The 23752-nt window shown below is 35.8% G+C and overlaps 3 protein-coding genes and 2 non-coding genes across 8 annotated transcripts in view; 4 read left to right on the forward strand and 1 right to left on the reverse strand.

The window, feature by feature from the left end:
- Nucleotides 1-19853, reverse strand: part of bves (popeye domain cAMP effector bves) — a 33203-nt gene extending 13350 nt beyond the window's left edge. Inside the window, exons 1-3 of one of the 3 annotated variants that reach the window (XM_043213115.2) lie at nt 19637-19853; nt 11695-11996; nt 10651-11626 (exon numbers count right to left, since the gene is read on the reverse strand). In XM_043213115.2, coding sequence (XP_043069050.1) covers nt 10651-11208 — 558 coding nt within the window. In that variant the 5' untranslated portion in view covers nt 11209-11626; nt 11695-11996; nt 19637-19853. The remainder of the gene's footprint in view (nt 1-10650; nt 11627-11694; nt 11997-19636) is intronic. The other 2 variants (XM_070282901.1, XM_017253655.3) reach the window with 2 other exon arrangements.
- On the forward strand, nt 4861-9586 carry LOC108133648 (transmembrane protein 205). 2 transcript variants are annotated; one of them, XM_017253654.3, is made up of 3 exons: nt 4861-5912; nt 8081-8325; nt 8448-9586. In XM_017253654.3, exons 1-3 carry the CDS (start codon nt 5212-5214, stop codon nt 8894-8896), a joined length of 1395 nt encoding a protein of 464 aa, XP_017109143.2. In that variant the 5' UTR covers nt 4861-5211; the 3' UTR covers nt 8897-9586. The 2 variants fall into 2 exon arrangements, with proteins under 2 accessions (XP_017109143.2, XP_070139001.1); XM_070282900.1 differs by lacking the exon at nt 4861-5912 and adding an exon at nt 7607-7933.
- A 258-nt stretch (nt 19854-20111) lies between the features above and the next one.
- Stt3A (catalytic subunit 3A of the oligosaccharyltransferase complex) lies at nt 20112-23616 on the forward strand. The gene is made up of 6 exons (XM_017253656.3): nt 20112-20448; nt 20836-21164; nt 21229-21618; nt 21809-22096; nt 22319-22798; nt 22998-23616. The coding sequence occupies exons 1-6, from the start codon at nt 20349-20351 to the stop codon at nt 23550-23552; spliced, it is 2142 nt and encodes a 713-aa protein (XP_017109145.1). The 5' UTR covers nt 20112-20348; the 3' UTR covers nt 23553-23616.
- Nucleotides 21657-21740, forward strand: LOC122322023 (small nucleolar RNA Me28S-U3344). The gene has a single exon (XR_006246391.1). It is a non-coding gene; the product is annotated as a small nucleolar RNA Me28S-U3344 (small nucleolar RNA).
- LOC122322020 (small nucleolar RNA Me28S-U3344) lies at nt 22846-22932 on the forward strand. The gene has a single exon (XR_006246388.1). It is a non-coding gene; the product is annotated as a small nucleolar RNA Me28S-U3344 (small nucleolar RNA).
- Nucleotides 23617-23752: the final 136 nt, after the last annotated feature.

The raw sequence follows: 23752 nt of genomic DNA on the forward strand, positions 1-23752 counted from the left end.
AATTTGGCATGTCATATTATTTTGCCAAAAATAGCTCTCATATCAAATTTGAACTCTCTAACTCTAAAAACACCGAAGTTATACCATTTCCGATCAATCAGTTATATGGCAGCTATAGGATATAGTCGGCCGATCCGGGCCGTTCCGACTTATATACTGCGTGCAAAGGAAAGAAGGGTGTGTGCAAAGTTTCAAGTCGATAGCTTTAAAACTGAGAGACTAGTTCGCGTAGAAACAGACAGACAGACGGACAGACGGACAGACGGACAGACGGACAGACGGACAGACGGACATGCTCATATCAACTCAGGAGGTGATCCTGATCAAGAACATATATACTTTATAGGGTCGGAGATGTCTCCTTCACTGCGTTGCACACTTTTGGACAAAATTATAATACCCTCTGCAAGGGTATAAAAACTAACCATATTAATTTTAATCTACATAAATATGTAAATATTTTAAATCTTTTTTGTATAATTTTATGACGGGTTTTTCTTGAGAATTTTTCTAAAACTTTTTTTTTGATAAGCCTCGACTTTAAATATAACTTTTTTTTGGGGGAAAAATAATAGTTCCTTTTAAGGAGAAAGGAAATAATTTTGTTAAGTCCTGTTTCTAAATATGAAGAATAAACCAAAATATTTTCAAAAAATTATAAAGAATAAATCAAATTTTTCAGCCAAAAAAAAAAAAAGAAAAATAATCATATGATAGCTTTCTTTGGGTTCGTGGTTAGAAAAAAATGAAGAAAGAAAGCCCACCTAGTACCAACAAAATTTCCAAATTCTATCACCTCATATGACTGGCCGACTATTTTCTAGCTTTCATGAATAATATTTTTGTTTTTTTGGCTCGAAGGGATTATGTTTTGGACAATGATCGAGTGAGGGCGCGTGAAAAACGAGGGATTGAGAGATATGGAAAGTGCTATATGGATTACATATTTATATAGAATATATATAATGTACAAGCTGTCTATATATTTTCCTCAACTGTGTTGGATCAATGCCCATCGAATGAAACAATGATGCTGACGCAGAATGGTACGTCTTTCGTCAGATGTCACTTTGGTGCGTCAGGTGGGGGAGACTAAGACAAAAATATTATAGATGGTACTACCATCAGACCCCCCTTTTTACCTCACCGTTGTCTTGGCCCTAATACAGACGTGTGGCCCGAACGTTGTGAAAGCCGGCCGGCACGTCCGCCATTTGAGGCAATGAAACGGAATTTGCCACAACGCCACCTGAACAGCAAAAATATAACAAACCAGACTTGGCCCACGTACCATCCCGACCAAAGTTCCACACAAGCCAAAAACAAAAATGCATATTAAAAACAAAAAAAAAACATGAAACTAAAAACGACAAAAACAGAAACTATAACAAAACAACAAATAAACAAGAAAGGAAAGCTAACTTCGGGCGGAGCCGAAGTTTATATACCCTTGCAGTTAAAACCGGATATATATCGCAAACATCGGATATAGTTGGCCGATCCTTATGGGAATAGGAATATATAATCCAATTTATTACAATACAAAATCTAAAAAAAGTCCCAAACTTCTATCTTCAAAAATACGAAAGTTGATATTTCTACCAAATACCATTTCCGATCGTTCAGTTATATGGCAGCTATGGGATATAGTCGGCCGATCCTAATGAAATTTGGTAGGTTGGATCAACTGACCAAGAATTAAATCTGTACTAAGTTCCAGCTTTCTATCTTCAAAAACACGAAAGTTGGGTCATTTCCGATCGTTCAGTTATATGGCAGCTATAGGATATAGTCGGCCGATCCTTATGAAATTTGGCATGACGTAATGTTTTGCCAAAAATAGCTCACATGTCAAATTTGAACTCTCTAACTCTAAAAACACCAAAGTTATACCATTTCCGATCAATCAGTTATATGGCAGCTATAGGATATAGTCGGCCGATCCGGGCCGTTCCGACTTATATACTGCGTGCAAAGGAAAGAAGGGTGTGTGCAAAGTTTCAAGACGATAGCTTTAAAACTGAGAGACTAGTTCGCGTAGAAACAGACAGACGGACAGACAGACGGACAGACGGACAGACGGACAGACGGACAGACGGACAGACGGACATGCTCATATCAACTCAGGAGGTGATCCTGATCAAGAATATATATACTTTATAGGGTCGGAGATGTCTCCTTCACTGCGTTGCACACTTTTGACCAAAATTATAATACCCTCTGCAAGGGTATAAAAACTAATCAAATAACCAGATGATAACAACAAAAGGCCCTGTGCCTTGAAGCTTTATACTTGTATTATTTTTTGCCAGAAAAACAAAAAAAAAACCTAAAAACAAAATACTTAAAGATGATGCAAAAGTTGGGGTTTTAATGTTAAAATTTTGATCATTTTTTAAAGGTAGATTTAAGGTATAAATAGATCAAGTAAATATACGAGTATGGTGCCTTGTCGTTCTTTAATATAATGATTATAATGCCCTTATAGCCAAAGGCCAATATAAATATTTTATATCACATTAAATACTATATCAAATAAATTATAATAAATAATAAGCTTTTAAATTGGATACTTAAAGTTCAAATCCCTTTAAAAATAATACATACTACTTGATACTCATTTTAAAGAGAATTAGTCTTAAGTTCTGTATCAATATTTTAAACCACATAATTTTAATACATTTATCGTCCAATAATATACATTTTTGCTTGTTTTTGATAAATTGTCCCCCAAATTAGACTTTTTGATAAAAACCCCCTTAAAAGATGATCAATCTTCAGTAATCAATTATAAATAGATAAAATTCTACAACAATTATTGACCTTTGATCCTTACAGAACAAACTATTACAATTGATGACTATATTGATGATTTTTCCGATTTCATTCATTAATAATATAAATATTTGTTTCTTTTTTTTTTTTTGGACGTGATGGGACGTGAGGAAAATAATGATCGATGAGGATCTTTGGACCGATAAGATGTAGATGGAGAGTGCTTTCTATATTTGATATATTCGATATTTGTGGATACAACGTATTCCTCATGCTCATTATCTAATTGCGGTTGGCTGCCAATATCGTTCTGTTTCATTTTTGAAATATTCTTCTTGTTTTTTTTTCGGCCGGACGTAGATCTCTCCGATCGAGACGTTGGCGATTCCTTTTTCTGAATACAAATGTTGGCATTAATTACGTATTTGGTCAACAGACTAGCTCATTTTTTTCTTTCTTGTCTGTGTTGGCCAGGTTATCGTCATTTTTTTTTGTCCAATCATCGTGGCTCTCAAGAATCAGGTGGAATAGGATATATTTCGAAAGGCAAGAGGCCGGGGGTGGTGGATTAACCCAGGGGATAATGTCCACTGATTGGCCATGATTAGACCCCGGGACAGTTTAATCAATTTCGTTTCACAGACTGACCTTTAATCAAATAATCAGTTTGTTTATTCTATTTGTGAATTTTTGCGCATTATGTGGGTGGTCAGTTCAGTAGTCTGAACTTTAGACGGGGGGGCTTTGGCTTAGAAATCCTTGTGAATCATTAGGTGATTCATTAAGCTTTTTAATTTGCTAATTTCTTATCAATTATCACCCACTCAAGGCCCGATTTCAAATTGATAGAGTAATATTGCCAATAGACCCCCATCAAGCTTTTTAGTTTATTTTTCTTTCAAAAATAAACAACAAATATTTCATGGAATCTGTTTGAAGATTTCCCCTTTAAAATTGGTAATAGATATTTCCCAAACACATATCCAATAACCTGGAGATTCTACGGAAGAAAACAAAAAATACCTGGGGTAAGTAACCATCGACGTCAGTGATCAAAATCCATTCCCCGAATTCCAACTGACAAGTCATACAATTTTTTTTGAAAGTAAATATATGAATCGGTAGCGGTGGATCCCACTTTATAAGAACTCCCCAAAAAAGCAAAGAAAAGAACAAAAAGGACAGTGGGTGTGGTACAAGGAAAGAGAGAGAACTATACTGAAGGTTAGACCGAAAAGCTAAAAACTATTCACATGTGGCGCCCATTTGTCAGGTGCTTATAAGGCGGCAGAATGTCAAACGATCGCAGCGTGACAGTCTGCTAATTGAGATTCTCCCTACAATAAGCTCTCTCTTCCGAGATGGTGCTTTAAGAGAGGACATACTATGTATATGGGAGCCCAGCCTCCCAGAAATTGCAGTTACTCTCTCTCTTGCAGTTCCCTTGATCTCCTTGCATAATCTAGTTTAAGCTGGGATACAGTGGGCAGAATATGCATGACGTAGGCTTTAAAATAAATAATTAAGATTTAATAGTTGGAAATTTTAAAATGTTTTTGAAACTTTAAACTTATTAAAATGTTAATTTAAGTAGTAATTAGTACTCTGGGAATAACAGAGTGACTAATTTTAATAATTTATCCCCTTTTCTTAGGAAACCTATGAACCTTGTCAATCGAACTTTCCCCCAAAAATAATAACTATTTCCTCTTAAAATTGTATTACTGACAACTGGCATGTTCAATTTTTTATAAACTTAGTTTTGTAACGACTTTACGAAAACGATAACGATTATGAACTTAAACTCCTATTATCATTGTCAGGTTTATATATATTTTTTTTTAACCGATCATGATGAACTAGATTAATTTGCAGTTAACACAAATTAGCCCACTGTTTCGTCAGCCCCCAAAGACAGCTGATCTGAGCTGAAAAAAAGAGAGGAGGCCGTGCGAGAGAGAGTGAGTGTCGGCGGAAGCAGAGCGCAGCGGTGGAGGTGGCGCGGCGACGTCGCAAGAACTTGGCGGCGACAGAGCTCTGCTGCTGCTGCTGGGGGCTGGCGGTATATAAAAACGTAAACCCCATGCCGACGGCCCATTCAAAATCGCACACCTTAGCGCGTCGCGTGGACCTCGACGTAGTCGTTTTCCCCCCCTTTTTTTTCAAAACCTCAAAAATAAACCAAAATCAAAATTAAATTAAAACAATAACCCTTTCCCGTTAAATTAACCAAAAACAAAAATAAACAAAAACTAACCCAAAAATCCACAAAACGCGCTCTGTTCAAAAACTATATCAAAGATCCCTCAAAACATTTTTTTTTTTTGCTGTGCCAGCAAGACAAAGAAAATTACAAATTTTCTATAAAAAAAAAAAAGTGCAAATAAGAAAAAATATAACACCGTTAAATTTGCAAAAAGCACAACAAATGCAAAAATGTGCCACAATTCGGGAATTATGGAGAAAAGCAACGAGCAGCAGATCGAACGGTACATGGCCTACGGGATGCCATCAAAAGCGGTGAGAAGTGTCAAATACACTCTCCGAAAGCGCGAGAAGAAGCAAAAACAAAAGGAAGAAGCTCTCCAAAAACAGGAGCAACACCTTCTAGAGCAATTGGAGCTAACGAGCAGCAGCAGCAGCAACAGCAGCAGCAACAGCAGCAGCGCCAACACCACCGACATTGGCAGCGATAGTGAAGCCGACAGCGGTACTGATGTTGCTGCCGCCAAAGCTGCTGCCCATGGTGGAGATACCTCCATGGAGGTGAAAACCACCGTTATGCCATTGGAGCGTAGAAAGAGTAGCCTGGCAGCTGCTTTTCCCAATACTACAGTACACTCTGGAAATATTGAACTTTTGAAATTTTGTCCACATTTTCGTAAAATGCAACAACAGGAGCAACAAGAAATGATCAAGGAACAACAACAGTTGCAACAACAACAACAGCAACTAGAAACAGAGAACGATGTTACGGTTCTATCGGCAGCCGATTTGAAAGCGCAGCAACAACGAAAGCTCAGCTCCATGGAACCGTCTATGGACGATGCCCTGGCCATTGGAACACAAATGACACGACAGGTGTCCGAAAGGATCACCTATCTGGTGGCACAGCTGCAGGCCAGCCGTCTCTATACGTAAGTTTCTAAAAAAAAAATAATATTAGATTTAATATTTAGAAAGAAAAATATATTTCAAAGGATTAATAATATATATGAAATAATATCCTAAATAATATCTATTTAAAAGCAAAGGGTCTTTAAGTATTCGGGTTCCATCACAAATTTCTTCAAACTAGGCATTTTCTAATACAATTACCTTTCTACAATTTTAATATTTTCATGACATTTTAAACACTAAATATTAAAATACAAAAATCTATTTATTTTTTTTGTTTAAAAAGCGAAAGGTTGTTATTTTAAAAATATTTGTGTTCCCCGGTTATTATTATTGTTTTTGTTTTTTAAAGCAATTACATGTGCCGGAAATGCAATTCCTGTTGAAATATTTTAATTACCAGCTAATAGTTAAAGTATTTTTGGGCCACAACGGAGAATTTCCAATTGATAAGCTTTGGAAAAATTTCAAAAAACACACCCCCCAATAAAATAAAAAAAAATATGTATATTATTTCACAATGTGACATTAAGTAAAGCTCACAGATGCATTAAGAGGCTTCCATTATCAATCAGAGAGAGAGTGGTTATCAGTCACGGCACTGGATCATGTTAATCACGACTGTTTTGATATTTATAAATGCACATATATAGCATTTGGTGCACATATGTCTGGGGTTGGTTATACAAGCCGATGATGGAAACCAAGACAAGATCATTAGAGTCACTTCCCAAAAGAATCACAAGTTCTTAAATTAATTTATGGCGAAATTCATTAACTAGAACAGCTTTATCATATCAGCTTTATATCAAATCATATGATTTTTCGCACATTAGCGATAATAAATGGCAGCAGACGACCCAAACTCGTGATCGTCACGATATATAAAAGCGATATACATACATACAGTGGTGCAATTTATGTAATAAACCCTAAACCTTAACCTAACCTAATGCTTTGAGTGATTCATAATAGGATAGGATTTTGGGCAACCACCTGAAAGGTATTACTAATTATGAAAGTTCTTAATATATATTTTATTTTTGCCTTGACCGGTATGCTGACTCAATGTCAAGATCCGATAAGTTCGGGGATTCGTTTCGAATCGGTAGTTTGTGTTATCTGATGACGCGAAAGTCGCGAAAGTCAATAGAGTTCCCAATCGAGGGGATCTCACGCTCTCTCTACCTTTTGGCACGTTCCGAGAGAGTGCAAAGTGCGATCAGGTGCGATTTTTGTACGTCATTTGGATAATAAATTCTTAGCCTTACAATGGAGGTTAATAATTTAGGATTTTTCTTAGATAAATTATTGAAACAATATAAATTGAATCAGCAGTTCTAATCTCCCTATCTCTGTCTGATTTTATAATATCAGCTGTTAAACAGCTGATTCTTCTAAATTCCCATTAAAAAAAAAATAAATATTATCCACGCTATTATGAAGTGCATAAAGATTGGCAATTTGTGGCTTTAGTTCTGGTCTCCACATCTGAGATCTCAATGGGCGTAGAAGGGGGGGCTTAGATGGGAGGGGGGGACAAAAAATATATAATATTCGGCTGCATGCGTTTTCGCACGTACGCCACTTTTTCGCCTCTATTCGCCGCAAAAACAAAGCAAAAAAAAATAGCAAGCGTCTAAAAAAGAGTGCAAAAAAAAATAAAACGGACCCACTCATAAAACAACGACCAGACGGATATGTAAAATTGATAGACTAACTAGTTGGAGGAAGAGAAGAGACAAGAGAGTAGAAATGCGTAGAATTGGCGTCCAATCTAATCAAAAAAAAAAAAAAAGCGACGACCACGTGCCTACGAAGCTATCAAATCGGCCGACTATATACCATCGACTATAACGAAGCATGTAATCGAAGTTTGGAGTTTGGACCATCCACGAACCCGAAACACAATCGATTCGATTGTGATGCGATTGCAGTGCAATTGCGCTTATAAATCCATTTCCAAATGATTATATATACAAATAATAAGTGGTAGTAGGGTGTTATGTATAGAAGAGATGGCTAGACCTTGAAGTATTTGGTAAATATAGGCCAATTCAGATTGATTTTTCCAAGAAAATTTTATAATATCTCAAGACTATCGATTAAAACAAGATCGCAATGCACTTGTATCGTTTATCAATCATCACTAATTGAGACTTTTATTTATTTTTTAATTTTTTTGTAGAATTCTGACGCGTACAACACAACCAGCACACTTGATAGCCGTTTGCATACTGGCCTTCGTGATGATGACTGTGGGACGCGACCTTATCGACCCAGCAACGACAACAACAGCAACATCGGTAGTAGTAGACACATCATCAAAATCCATAACGAGACCATCCACGGGCGGTGTATTGGCTGCTTTGATCTATTTGGGGGCATTTGCCACACATTTTGGATCACAGATCTGGATGACATTTGTCTCGGGTGAGTTATCGATAAATAAGAGATCTCTTTATATTTTCAATAAACAAAAAAACATCTCTAATGATGTGACCGTTTCTTTAAAATATTTTAATAATTTTTCAAATATTTCTGTATCCTTTTAGGACTCTCGCTGTACTTCTCACTGCCACGCCATGTCTTTGGGCAGTGCCAGCAGATTCTGTTCCCTCGCTACTTCGCCTTCAATGCAATGCTCAGCCTGACCATGTTGGTGGTCTATGCCAAGTACTTCCTGAGCGGTTGGACAACATCGGCGGGCATACAAATGGGATCCCTTGCACTGGCGGCGGGCATTGAGGTGGTGGTGCGACTATATCTAGTACCGCCCATGCTACAACTGATGCACGAGAAATACAGGATCGAGGATGCGATTGGAAGTGGCCAGGAGGTGGGGAGCCTGGTGCAGGGTGATCTGGTTGATTGTCCGCACTATCAGCGCATTCACAAGGGATTCCGGCGCATACACATGACCATCGCCATTGGCAATATGACGGTTATGCTAACCACGTGCCTGCAGCTGTATTTTCTGGCATCGAAAATACGCCTCAGCTAAGGCACTCCATCCCCCGATTTATAATGAATTTACGTATATATAATATTATATTATTTATAGACACGTAAGATCACATCATCATCACACACCAACAACTGTATTTCAATATTCGATAATTTTTGTCTCAAAAAAAAAAAAAGGAATAATTATTATTATGCTTATCGAATAATTGATTTATTTTCCATCCTCAAGTAGTCTCCTTCTCCAAAACTAGAAAAAAACAAAAAGCGACACTCAAAAAAAAAAAATCTGATATCCTGTGATAAACTCAGCCCGTCTCCCCACCAACACACACACACACTCCAGCCCACCCCCGTGAAGAACCCACAAAACCCCAAACACATTTAGTCGATAGTCGATAGCCAATAATTTACACAGTTATTAATTAATAGCCTCTATTGATAATTAATTGTACTGTTTAATATTTTTTTTTTTTGCGCAAATCATTCTTATTCTGTTATTTATTAATCCATCGAAACTATGTATTTATCTGTTTTAAGTGCGGATGCTTTAGTGAATAAATATAATAAATCATTTAATTTAAATTAAAACAAAAACAAGCAATCAAAAAAAAACCAAAAAAGTGAAAACCAAACACACACAACAAAAAAAAAAAAAAAAAAAAACAAACAAAATCAAATTCAATCAATAAAATTATTCAAGAATCAAAGTCATTGTTTACAATTGAAACATCTGTTTTTCTTGGCAAGGCCGGGCGGGCGGTCGGTGGATGGATAATTGCTTGGGAAATTTGCCAAATTATGGTTAATTTTCTTGTCAGAAAATCAATGGGCCTGAATATTAAATTTCGATTATTTCTGGGTATTGGGTTTAATGGTCCTTCTAGGGTTTAATGGGGCGGGGAGAAATGTAAATATAAGAGATTTGTAGCTTGTTGCTACTTTTTATGGCCTACTTTTAGGATTTGTCTTCAACAACAAGACGTTGGTGTAGTTTTTGTAAAGAAATATATATTTTAATAAACTTAAACCTTTTGAAAACAAAAAGTTTAGGTTTAAGAGTTCAGTATATTATCTAAAGCTTAAAATTCAAGAAAGTTTTTTTTTAATTTTCACTTTAAACTATATAGTTTCCTACTTTTAAGCTTTGTTTTCAACAACAAAACCATTGGAGTAATTTTTTTTTCTTATAAATATTTTTTAAAGCTTAAATCTTTGTAAAATAAAATATTTCTTTGTTTTTTTAAGAGAAATAATTTAATAATTTTAAAAAGTTAAATTTTTTAGAATGAACTAGTAGTTTATTATTACTTTTATAAATTTGTTGCCTACTTTTAAGCTTTTATTTCAACGAAAAGAGCATTGAAGTTTTTATTATTGAAATATTAGTATTTTTAATAGTTTAAATCTTGTTAAAATAAAACAAATCTTTAGGTTTTTATGAGAAATTATTAAATAAAAGTTAAATTTTGTAGAAAAAGTAAGCTAGCTCTCATTGTTTATTAGTTTGTTGCCTACTTTAAAGCTTTGTTTTCAACAACAAGAGCGTTGGAATTATTATTGTACAAAAAAATACGTTAAAAAATCTCCCATCTCTTTAAAATGCTATAGTCCTTGGTTTATATGATAAACATTCTTCATAGATATTACAATTTTAAGAAGTTGTTAATACATTTTCACTTCAAATATTTTAATTTCCTACTTTTAAGCTTTTCTTTCAATAAAATATATTCTCTAACCAAAAAAACGAGTCTAAGGAATAAGCGACTTAATACAAAATTCCAAACCACTTACCGCCTCAATCTCCTGCTCGAATCTCACGGGCCTTAGCCGGCACAGCACCACCACCAGGTAGATGAAGTTGACAAACAATCCCATGCCCGACCAGAGCACCACGTCCGGCGTACAGGCCACCAGATAGCCGTGCATTCCCATCATCAGGCAGCCGATCAGGAGCATGGCCCGCATCCACAACGAGCCGAAGGGGCCGTGTGGCGCCAGAAAGGCCAGGAAGAGAAAGGCCCAGCCCAGTTGGAAATATAGTTGATGCGGCTGCTGCCAGCCCAGGCACTGTTCGATGGACCAGTCGCCGGGATTGATGGAGCGCAGGGTGCCGTTGTTGTCCCAGGTGATGGTACCGCTGCTGGCGGCACTCGTTCCCGCCGTGCTCTGCGCTATCAGGGTGCCAGCTGCGCCGGAGGCATCGCTCTGACCAACCGATCCGGGTCCGGGATTACCCGACGAACTGGCACCCAGACTGCCAATTCCCATCACACTGCCGGCACTGCTACCAGCACTGTTTATTAAGGCGCCCATTCCAACTCCAGCGGCACTACCAGCAGTGCTTGGCATCTCCTCGGTTCCCGATACCGATACCGATCCTGATTCTGATCCTGATCCCAGTCCAGATTCAGATCCAGATCCAGCTGCTGATCCTGATCCTGCCACTCTTTCAGTCTGTCGCTCTCCAAATAAAATCCTAATGATCTTCAAGTTCCAGCGTTTTTGTTGCCCAGTGGGTTCAGTGGTTGTTGTAATAGCTGGGTTCGTGCCTTAGCTAAGCAGCAAAGTTAGTAACGAAAATTTTATATTTTTTTTAATCAAATTTTCTTTTTTTTAATTTTTTATTATTGATTTTTTTAATAAAATTAATTTCTTTCTCTCTGGGTTCAGTTGGGTTATTGCATTCGCTTTAAAATAGTTTGGTTTGTGTCTAAGCTTGTATATTTTTGTTCTTTTTGTTGTTATTGCACCTTTTTGTTGTTTCTCGCTTTAATTAATAAATTAATTTAATTATTATTATTTAGCAGATTGGGTATAATTATTTGTTTAACTCACTGTGTTCCCAGTGGTTAGGGTCTCTGCTTCGTAGCCGCTTGGTTTATGTATTTGCTAAGCAAAGAAATATTTTTTAAAATTATTGTTTTTTTTTAACTTGTTTTCCAACTGTTATTTTTATGGCTGATTTTTTTAAATTAAAAATTTGCTTCGGAATATTTTTTTTAATTTTTAAGCCAAAAAATTGTATAGAATTGTTGTTTGTTGGTATCGCTGCTGCTGCTGGCTCTTGAATAGCAGATGTTGATGTTGCCGCTGCTGCTGCTGCTGCCTGTCACATTGTTGCATCGTTTGGGCAGCTGCTGAAAAATAAAATAAAAATCGTTAACAATTGTTACTATAACTTTCATATATAACGCGCCAATTAACTTTCGCAAGTCGTCTATAAATTGTTAATCAATATAACGCAGGCCGCAGCGAAAAATAAACAGCTGCCAGCGACGTGTTCTACTTCCCAGGGAAATATCCAGGAAATGATAAAAAAAAAGCTTTAATTAAAAATAAATTAAATTAAAATTGATTCATTTAATATTAGTCATTAAAATGGTTAGGAAAGTAAGAGAAGGAAAATAAATACATAGTTAGGTTCGGGAAGTATTTAAGTTTTAGTTCAAACTTGTATTATATAGAATATAGTTCCCTAATTTAGTCTATTTTAGTTTAAATACTTTGTTTAATACAAAAAATATAAATATACAAACTTTTAACTTGATAATTTTAAAACTAAGAGACTTATTTAAAGAAAATCAGACTTATAGAAAGACCTTAAAGACCCTTAAGATAGAGCTATAGATGATAATACTCCAAAGCATACCTATCATTCCCAAGAATATTACAATTTTAAATACTATTTAAAAGTTAAGCCCAAGATATTAAATAAAACTGCTTCGATTACTCATAAGATATATCGATTAGTCATCAATTAAATCATCTGAGGACCCTGCTCACTCATCGCATCCATAATAAAACGATTGTTTCTAAAAATCCGAATCTCAAAGATAATCAACACATACCGCACACCGAAAATTTCGCATAAATTTTATAGAAATCCGCCAAATAAATCATCGCAAGTTAAGAAAAAATTTTTTTGATTGCAGTTTTTGTTTAGAGATCCCATATATCCGTATCCGTACACCACACACACCGTACAACCTGTTTTGTGGGCATTCTGGCCAACAAAAGTTGGCCAAAAACTCTCCAGAGAATAGTTATATACCACCGGTATTGTTTACTTTGTTTGCTTGCTGACCCAAATATATATATACATATATATATTTTATATTGTTGGGGTTGGTCTGGTCTGGTTTGGTTTTGGGGGTCGGGAAGGCGAAACTACTGCGGACTTCGGCCGGGACGCGACTGGACTGAAGAACGAAGCGAAACATTTCCGGCCTGGACGAGAACAATAAAAACAAAGACAGTGGCTCCGATAGCGTTGAAAGAAAGGGAGAGTGGTGAGAGGAGAAAGAGCGATACGGGAGAAAGAGCAGAAGACACGGAAGGGCATCAAAATAATCAATTTGATGTCGCAAAGTTCGCACAGGCCTAGGCACTGAGAGAAATGGTACTCGCTTTACATTTTAAAAGAAAAATATTTTAAATGGGACTTTGTAATTAAAATAATATTATAAATTTTATATTTTTTGATTGTTGGTATTTTTATTGCTTATATATATCATAAAAACGTCTTAGGAATAATGTGTTCTCTTTTTGGTTGAGAAATTCAACTTAGGTTAGTAAATAACATAGAGTTGAAAATAAACTTAAAATAATCATATTTAAGGTTTTTTTTTGAATATTTCATTAAATTTCCGAATATCTATTATTGAAATGTTTAATTTCCCTAAAATTTGGAATACTATTCCGCAATAAACTTTAATAAACCTTACAATAGGTGAGGGAAGTAATCATATATAATAATATTCAAAATATATAATAAACTATAACAATATTCTGAAAATAACCATATTTAAAAAACTAGTTATTTTCTTTATAAAGAATAAACTACTTCCTATAAGATATTTCTATAATTAAAATGGAATAAATGATAAATATTACTATTATTTTTCACTACTTAGTTAATCCATTTAATGAATAGTGTAAATAATATTTGAATTTATTATTTTTATTAAAGGCTATTTTTTATATTCTATTTTTGTAAGCTTAAATTTTTCCTGCATTTTCTGTTTTTTTTTTGTCAGTGTACCTATCGAAAGCAGTCAGCCAACCGATGAGTTTAATGATGACAGTGACGATGATGCAAAAGTGATGTTTACTACGATGATGATGATGATGATGATGATGATGATTACTCAACACTTTTCATATTAGCTGCAACATGGTCTGAGGCGTGTGGATAATGATAATGACCGTGATAATGTTAATGATGATGATAATAAAGTAAGAGGCAAGTGACACACATAAAAACAAAACAAAAACAAAGACTAAGACTTCCTTTATGATAATTAAAAAAATAAACAATTTAAGACTTAAGAAATAATAATTAAATGAATATATTTTAAATTATAAGAAGAGTAAAAACAACATTTTGTGCCAAATAATAAGTCAAATCATTTCTAAAAATATTTTCTTTAATTTATTATCAATTTTGTTTATATATCGTCTGATTTATATAATATAATATATTTTCTTAAAAAAACTAATAAATAATTTGCATATATTTTGTTTAATAAACAGGTTTCTTTCGAGTCTCTTTTGAATGTCTGGCATAAAAATAATCTTTTGTTTTAATATTTAACCTTTATTTTTAATGGATACCCTCTAGAGCCGGAAATACTTTCTCTTCAAGAAGACACAGACCCTCGGACATAGAGGGTATTCCGAGACACCAACACCACAAGACAAATGTGGGCAGTGGAGATGAAGTCATCGTTTTGTTGCCTTGAACACCACAAACGAATTATTCAAAAAAAAAAAAAAAGCAGAATACAAAAAAAAAATCAAACAAGAAAGCAAAGCTAACTTCGGGCGGGGCCGAAGTTTATATACCCTTGCAGCTATAACCGGATATATATCGCAAACATCGGATATAGTTGGCCGATCCTTATGATTACATCATAATAAAACCAATTAATTACAATAAAGAATCTAAAAAAAAGTCCCAAGCTTTTATCTTCAAAAATTTGAAAGTTGATATTTCTACCAAATACCATTTCCGATCGTTCAGTTATATGTCAGCTATAAGATATAGTCAACCGATCGTTATGAAATTTGGTAGATCGGATTGACTGACCAAAAATAGAATGTGTACCATGTGCCAGCTTTCTATCTTCAAAAACACGAAAGTTGGGTCATTTCCGATCGTTCAGTTATATGGCAGCTATAAGATATAGTCGGCCGATCCTTATGAAATTTGGCATGTCGTAATGTTTTGCCAAAAATAGCTCTCATGTCAAATTTGAACTTGCTAACTCTAAAAACACCAAAGTTATACCATTTCCGATCAATCAGTTATATGGCAGCTATAGGATATAGTCGGCCGATCCCGGCCGTTCCGACTTATATACTGCGTGCAAAGGAAAGAAGGGTGTGTGCAAAGTTTCAAGACGATAGCTTTAAAACTGAGAGACTAGTTCGCGTAGAAACAGACAGACGGACAGACGGACAGACGGACAGACGGACAGACGGACAGACGGACAGACGGACATGCTCATATCAACTCAGGAGGTGATCCTGATAAAGAATATATATACTTTATAGGGTCGGAGATGTCTCCTTCACTGCGTTGCACACTTTTGGACAAAATTATAATACCCTCTGCAAGGGTATAAAAAAAGAAGCAAAACCAAAGCAAAGACAAAGTGAAGCAACAAAGTCAACAACAAAACCAGCAGCAAAAAAAAAAAACAAATAAAAATTAAAATAAATACAAAAATAAATAAATACTAAAAAAAATTAAAAACCAAGCCAAGAATTCAAAAACTAACAAAAAAAATAAAGAATATAAAATTTAAATGAATTTCAAGTGGAGAGGTGGGCTACAAAAAAACAAATAAAAATATTAAATGATAATTTAGCACACAAGAAAATGCCCTACAATTAAAAGAAAAATTTTGTAAAAACAAAAGAGAAACTATTTAAAATATAAAGTCAATTAGAAGAATAATCATACAATAATCATAGTTTATATATGCATATTTTTTAAATATTAAACAAAAATATATTAAAACTTTAAAGACTCTTAAAACCTTAAAAGGCCAACTTTTATACATTTCTTTCTTTTTTTGTTCATTTCTATCTTTCATACACATTTCTCTTCACTAAATGTCTTATCTTAAAAATAAAAACTAATTTTTTATTAATTTTTCAAACCATTTCCAATTAATCTCCCTTTTCATTCCAAAAAGTAAGAGTACAACTCCGCACCCAAAGACCAAAAACGAACATAAATGCCGAGAAACACACAACAATTCCCAACGACCACGCACAGCACTTAGTACACTTGTTTTTTAAACGTTTTTCTCATAAAAAAACAAAAACGCACATAAAAAAACACTTTGCAAAAAAAAATTAGAAGAACCAGATGGGGAAAACTTGCAGTGAAAAAAAAGTCCAAAGATGAAAATAAGAAAACAGAGTTTGAAACTTTTAATGCAAAAAATCCAATAAGTTGTGGCTGAGACTGAGAGAGAGGTCCCTGATAATTGCAAACTATAAAAAAAAAAGTTAGAGAAAGAAAGAAATTAAAGGAACTACACTGGAAAAAAATAGTTTATAAAAGTTAAGAACATACATATTTTTGTATATTTTTATTTAAAAGAAAAGACTAAAGTTTCAATATATGGCTATCATAAATTTGAAAAAAAAAAAATTTAATTTATTTAATTACTATTTTTTTTAGTGTTAATTTTTTTAGTTGAATGGCCAATGACAATATTGGTCAAGCACTGGAGAAAGGGGGTTTAATGTCCAGGGTTTCTCTTTCAACTCTTTCTCCCTTTTTTTTCAAAGTCCATATATATACCTAGTATATATTATTGTTTTTTCTCTGGTAGTTTCGTATCGAAATCATCGATTTCTTGGCCCAACAATTGGTGTTTGCTTAGCGGCAATCATCGTTAAAATCGTCGAGGTGGGGGGGTCATCTAATGATATATATTGCACATATATGTATGGCTAATAGCTATGGAGCTATGGCATTACAAATGATTTGTTTACACTTTAATTTTCTCTAATAGTAATGTGGGTTATAAGGGTTTTCTTATAAGGAGGGAGATTATCCTAAAAGCTTTGTCCGTGCTAGTTCTTTTGGGTCTTTTTACCTAAATAGGTCTTTTTTTTACCTAAATGGAGGTCTAGCCTCTATGTTAGAGTCTTTAGAAAGAAACAAAGGTTTTTTTTAGCCTTAATAAGAACCTAGAGAAAAATATTAAATATATGACTTTTTTATTAAGCTAAAATAAGATTGTCCGCGTGTCCGACTGTCCTTTAGTTCTTTTGGGTCTTTTTTTTAACTAAATTAATTAGATCTTTAAAACTATATTAATCTCTAGGTTTCTAGGTTTAAAGAGATTTATTGTAATATTTATGAAACTGAAATTAAAGAAACTATTTAATATTTTTAATAAAATTAAAATAATCTTGTCCGTGAGTTCTATTTATTTAAAGGTAATGGTTCTTAGAGATGCCTAAGACACCTAATAATAAACACCCTAAAACATAGTCTAATAAACACCCTTATTTCATGTCTATATATATTTAAGATTCTCTACAGTCTAGACTCTTTATGAGATCTATAAATTTAAAGGTAAGGTAATATTAAAGAAACTATTTAATATTTTTTATAAAACTAAAATAAGCTTGTCCGCGTGTCCGTATGTCCGTGAGTTCTTCTATTTTTTTTTTTATGGTACAGAGTCTTAGAGATATCTTACAATTTTTAGGATATATACATGCTATTAAACCCCCTAATTTAAAGTCTATACATATTCTAGTCTTCTCTAGACTTCCTATATCTATATATATCTTTCTTCCTCTAGACTTATCTATAAAATAAGAAAAATACCTAAATATGATAAAAGTTGTAGAATTTCTTATATATTTCCTCCCAAAACTTACTAACCCTAAGACCGATAATACCCCTAGTATGGAGCCCACAGATAAATTATAGTCTCCGGGTATTGTAATCCAATTCGAAACGTAACCTGTATGCCAGAAACCAATTAAAAACAAAAAGACCCTACCAATATATGGATACCAGTTTGTAGGTCTCATCCCCCAGATATTAAAGGTTGTAAGCGTTGTAATGCTTTAATTGCTTGAAATTAATTGAGTCAAGAAATAAAGGGGCGGGGGGGGTCTTGAAAGCAACAAAAAAAATTGAATTTGTTAACAAAATTTTTTGATATAGCAAGTGGAGAGTGGAGAATGGGAGACCGAAAGTGAAACGGCGGCAATTTTATTATCATTTTTTTTTCTTTCTCTTTCCCTCTGTCTTGCCAATTTCCGTTTCCCACGAGTAAACAAAAAAATAATAATAATAATAATAACAATAACCCGCAAGACAAGCAACATTGTCTTGCCCTATATGCCAGATATTTTTTTAACATTTTTTTTACAAGAAAAACAAAAGAAAAAAATATTTTAAAAAAATGTTTTTTTTTTTGGAGCGAAAGCAGCAAAAAAAAAAACACTTAATCACTTGGTTGTTGGTCATGTAAATGGGTTAGGAAATGGCCAAAAAAATAAAAAAAAAAATATTGATGGATTACCAAAATTGATGGTCTAGAGTAATAATTTTCATCTACGTCATAGAGACCTTAAAAAATGAGAAAATTTTTAACCAAAAATTATATAATAAGCACAAGTGGGCAATATTAGTATAATTTATCATTTAATTATCTTATCTTTAAAGCTTTTTGGGAACTTTTTTTTTCAAGATAAATTTCAAAGGTTTGTTTTTAAGGGAACTTTGAAGGTCAACATTTTTTTTTTGCTGTGTAACTATTATCTTGGGAATATCATTTAAGATTCTGGAAGTATTTATGAGAACTGTAATTTGAAAAGTGTAAATAATAGGGGAAAAGTAAATATACTAGATTATTTTTTCATAAATTTTCCAACAAAGCCGGTAATCAGATTTAGATTTTTGAAGTTTTTTTTGTTGTTGTAATTTATACCTCCCACTTTGTGACCTCTCTCTCTCTCTCTCGTACACCCATCTAGGCACACAAATTGCCATAAATGCAAATACCATACATACATACATACAAACAAACATACGTAAGTACGTTGCATGCCAGAAATGCCATGCAAATGCAAACACCCACATATACACACAGTATATATATATATATATATATAGTGGGGGGTATAGTGAAGGAGGAGAAGCAGCTGCAGAAGTTGGAGTTTGTTGCTTTTATTGCTCCCACTCCTTATTCTGCTTCTTCTTCTTGGATGCGTGCTGGCAACTGCAATCGCTGCTTCTAGCTGCTGCTGCTGCTGCTACCGCAGTCAACGTCTCTGCCACCACCCGCACGCACACACACACATACACACATGCATTTTTGAGAGCGTAACTCTCGTGTTGATGTTCGATTTTTCACCATTCTTGCTGCACTTTAAGACTCACAATAAATCCAAAAATAAATGATTATTATTTAATTACTTTTGGCGCACAAATACCCAAAAAAAAAAAGTAATAACACACAAAAACAAAAAAAAGGCAAAAACAACCCGCGCACAAAAACAACAAGCCGCAAGTTACTTCTCTTTTGGACTTTTTTTTTTTTTTCTTTGGTTTTGTATATAACGAGCTGCTCCCACTCGAAAAGTTAACGAATTTTTTTTATTACTATTAAATGGCAAAAACAATAAAGCGAAATATGTGAACCAATCAGAGAATCTTATTTTTGTTATAAACGTGATTTTAAGGTGTTATTCATTAGTTCTTTTATTTTTTGTAACGTTAGCAACTATTTACCAGCAGATATCACGGTTTTTTTTCGTTTTCCGGTTCGACGAGTGTTGGCCAATATATCCAGATATTAATCAATCATCTCGCGATTATTTTTCCCGGCGGTTTACTGAATGCCCGTGTTTTTTTGTCATAGTTTTTTGTTGTTAAACTTCTAGTAACGGGAAACGACAAAACACAAGCAGCGCGGCTGGAAAACAGTGTGACTGCAGGCTGACCGTCAAAAAAATACCACCATCGCTGGAGCTCTTCCTCAAAACAGCTGTTTAAGCAGTACCAATAAGACTTGAACAGCCGGTCGAACAGAAATTTAACATTTCAATTAAATTAATAAATAAAAAATCAGACTATTCTCAAAATGAATTTTAGAATGTATTTATAAATTTCAAACAGTCCATTAGATTCAAATAACAAGCAATAAGTCTGTTAATAATAAGAGCGCCTCTCTCACGGCGTTGCCACCTGCTCGAAAACAGTGCGATTACGATAACACATAGCGATACTTTTTTTTTGCCACGAATTGCAAGTTTCGTCGCGCATTTTAAGCTTTTTTGTACAAACTAAATTAAAAGTAACGACAAATCTTAGAGATTGACGAAGAAGAAACCCCTACGCGTTCAGTGAATTTTATAAGACCACAATCTGTAAATTAGAATTCTACAAAATCAACAAAGAAAAACGCCGGCAGGAGCCGTAGCGAGCAGGGTAGAGAGGGGAAATGACCGTGGACGTGGGCGGCGGCGTCAGGGGTCTGCTCACTTGGGAGAAGCAGGAGCACCTGGTTAAGCTAGCTATTCTCATTTTGGCAGCGGTTTTGTGTGAGTAAAATGCCCTTAAATGGCCAAAACCTACAACAGTGGGCGTGTTTCCAAAAAAAAAAAAAAAAAAACCAAACATTGGCATCCCGTTCGTGAGTCGTGAGCCGCTTATCGCTATGAACCGGTATCGCCAGCCTGTGATGTCAGTTAAATCAACAGAAACATAAATTAATTCGATTATTTGTCAACAAATATTGTATAAATTTTATAAAATGTACATTATTATTATGACAATAATAAATAATAAATTAATTTTATTATTGAAAACTATCGATAAATGTAGCTAACGATAGTATAACCCTACCCGCGCTTGTGCCACCACTGATAAGGTTCTGCTTCTTGCCGCCGTAAATTTCAACTTCCTCTTTTTTGATTTGACCCTTGCAGCGTTCGCCACGCGACTCTTCTCTGTGCTGCGATTTGAGAGTGTGATCCATGAGTTCGATCCGTACTTCAACTACCGCACCACCCGCTTCCTTGCGGAGCAGGGCTTCTACAAATTCCACAATTGGTTCGATGACCGCGCCTGGTATCCGCTGGGCCGCATCATCGGCGGCACCATCTATCCCGGACTGATGGTTACGTCGGCGGCGTTATACCGCCTTATGTGGCTACTGAACATCACCATTGATATTCGGAATGTGTGTGTCTTTCTGGCACCGTTCTTCTCCTCGCTGACGACACTGGTCACCTATGCCCTCACCAAGGAGATTCACGTGAGTAAAACGAGGTTATAATTTCCACCACGTGGGTGCTTTACCGTTTCTCTTCTGGATTCAGAGCACTGGCGCTGGACTGGTGGCCGCCGCCTTAATCTCCATTGTGCCGGGCTATATCTCCAGGTCTGTGGCTGGTTCGTACGACAATGAAGGCATCGCCATCTTCTGCATGCTCTTCACCTACTACTTGTGGATCAAGGCCGTGAAGACGGGCACCATCTTCTGGTCGGCCATGTCGGCACTGGCCTACTTCTACATGGTCTCCTCGTGGGGTGGTTATGTGTTCCTGATCAATCTAATACCGCTGCATGTCCTGGCGCTTATGATCACTGGACGATTCTCGCACAGAATCTACATTGCCTACAGTACCTTGTATTGTGTGGGCACCATACTGTCCATGCAGATATCGTTTGTGGGCTTCCAACCGATACAGAGCTCGGAACATATGCTGGTAAGGATTGTTTCGTCATTTTCTAGTTATTTCTGGACGATCTTTGTGATGAATATTTTTAAAATTCTTGATAGGAAGAGTATGAAACATAATGAGTACTACCAAAACAAGCTGATTTTATAATTAAATTATAGTTTTTATTAAAAATATGAGAACTTTTATTAATAAATCCCATTTTTATTGTTTTCAGGCCCTTGGCGTTTTCGGTCTTTGCCAGATTCATGCCTTTGTCGACTATCTGCGATCTCGTATTCCCAAAGAGCACTTTGAGTTGCTCTTCAAGACCCTGGTCTCGAGTATCCTGACTGTGGTCTTGGTTGTGGGCACTGTGGCGACCATAACTGGAAAAGTATCGCCCTGGACTGGGCGATTTTATTCATTGTTGGATCCGTCCTATGCCAAGAATCATATTCCAATTATTGCCTCAGTATCCGAGCATCAGCCCACGTCCTGGTCCTCCTTCTACTTTGATCTACAGGTGGGTTTTTCTTTGGAGGGTTTCTGTTGGCTTTTCTATTTTCTACCCAAATCTGCCTGAGATGAGAGCCTTATAACGATGCGAATGACTTGCGACTTAATGCATTCAATGATTACCTTGCACTTTGATCGCTGAGGCGGCTCTGGGTTAGAAAATTACCTCAACCTTAACCCTAATTATCTATATTTTAATTAATCTTTATTATATCTTATATTTGTTTAGATCTTGGTATTTCTGTTCCCCGCCGGCCTGTACTTTTGCTTCTCAAAGCTCACCGACTCGAATATCTTTATTATTTTGTACGGAGTTACCAGTATTTACTTTGCCGGTGTCATGGTCCGTCTTATGCTGGTCCTGGCCCCGGTGATGTGTGTCCTATCCGGCATTGCCATTTCGCATCTGCTGGCCAAGTATATCAAGAGCGTGGATGCGGGCAGTGCCGCCAAGCAGGGCGTGGAAAGCAAAAGGCAGTTCAAGAAGTTGGAACAGCAGACGGGTGGCGTTAAGAGCGAAGTGGCGATTGGATTTGTGGGCATCATCACTTTTATGCTGATCGTTTATACGCTCCACTGCACCTGGGTGACCTCGGAGGCTTACTCCTCGCCCAGTATTGTGCTCAGTGCCCGATCCCATGACGGGGGACGCATTATCTTTGATGATTTCCGTGAGGCGTACTATTGGCTACAGATGAATACGCCAGAGGTGGGTTTTTAGAGAATAGATACTCCATGGATTTCCAATCCTTTTTCCATTATTCTGATGACTACTTTGTAAATTCTTGATAGGAAGAGTATGAAACATAATGAGTACTAAACAAAACATTCTGACAAATCAAAACCTATAAAAGATAGGATCTTTCTTGTTCTTTCTTCAACTAACCATATCTCTGATCTTCTTACAGGACGCTCGCATCATGTCCTGGTGGGATTATGGCTATCAGATAACCGCCATGGCGAATCGCACCATTCTGGTGGACAACAACACTTGGAATAACACGCACATTTCTCGAGTCGGCCAGGCCATGGCCTCGTCGGAGGAGAAGGCCTACGAGATAATGCGTGAACTGGATGTGGACTATGTCCTCGTCATATTCGGTGGCCTCACCGGCTACTCATCCGATGATATTAACAAGTTCCTGTGGATGGTGCGGATCGGCGGCAGTACGGATCGTGGAGCCAACATCCGTGAAAAGGACTATTATGCCGCCAATGGTGAATTCCGGGTGGACAAGGAGGGATCACCCACACTACTTAACTGTTTAATGTACAAGATGTGCTACTATCGTTTCGGGCAGATGTACACGGAAGGTGGCAAGGCGCAGGGATATGATCGTGTCAGGGCCGCCGAGATTGGCAACAAGGACTTTGAGCTGGATGTCCTGGAGGAGGCATACACCACAGAACACTGGCTGGTGCGCATTTACAAAGTCAAGGACTTGCCCAACCGTGGCGTCTAAAAAAAAAAAAAATAAAAAAAACAAAACTCGAATCAAACAAAAAAATAATTACAAACGGCAAGCATTCCAAGCTATCCATCTCTTTCTATTCTATGTTTGTACATTAGCCCTGTCTCTCTCACTCTATCTCTCTATGTATCTGCTGCCTCTTTCTAAGGAAATCTCAACTAAAAAAAATCTCCAACTCACTGAGTATTAAA

The sequence above is a fragment of the Drosophila bipectinata genome, chromosome XR (assembly GCF_030179905.1).
Source record: "Drosophila bipectinata strain 14024-0381.07 chromosome XR, DbipHiC1v2, whole genome shotgun sequence".
Taxonomy (NCBI): Eukaryota; Metazoa; Arthropoda; class Insecta; order Diptera; family Drosophilidae; genus Drosophila; species Drosophila bipectinata.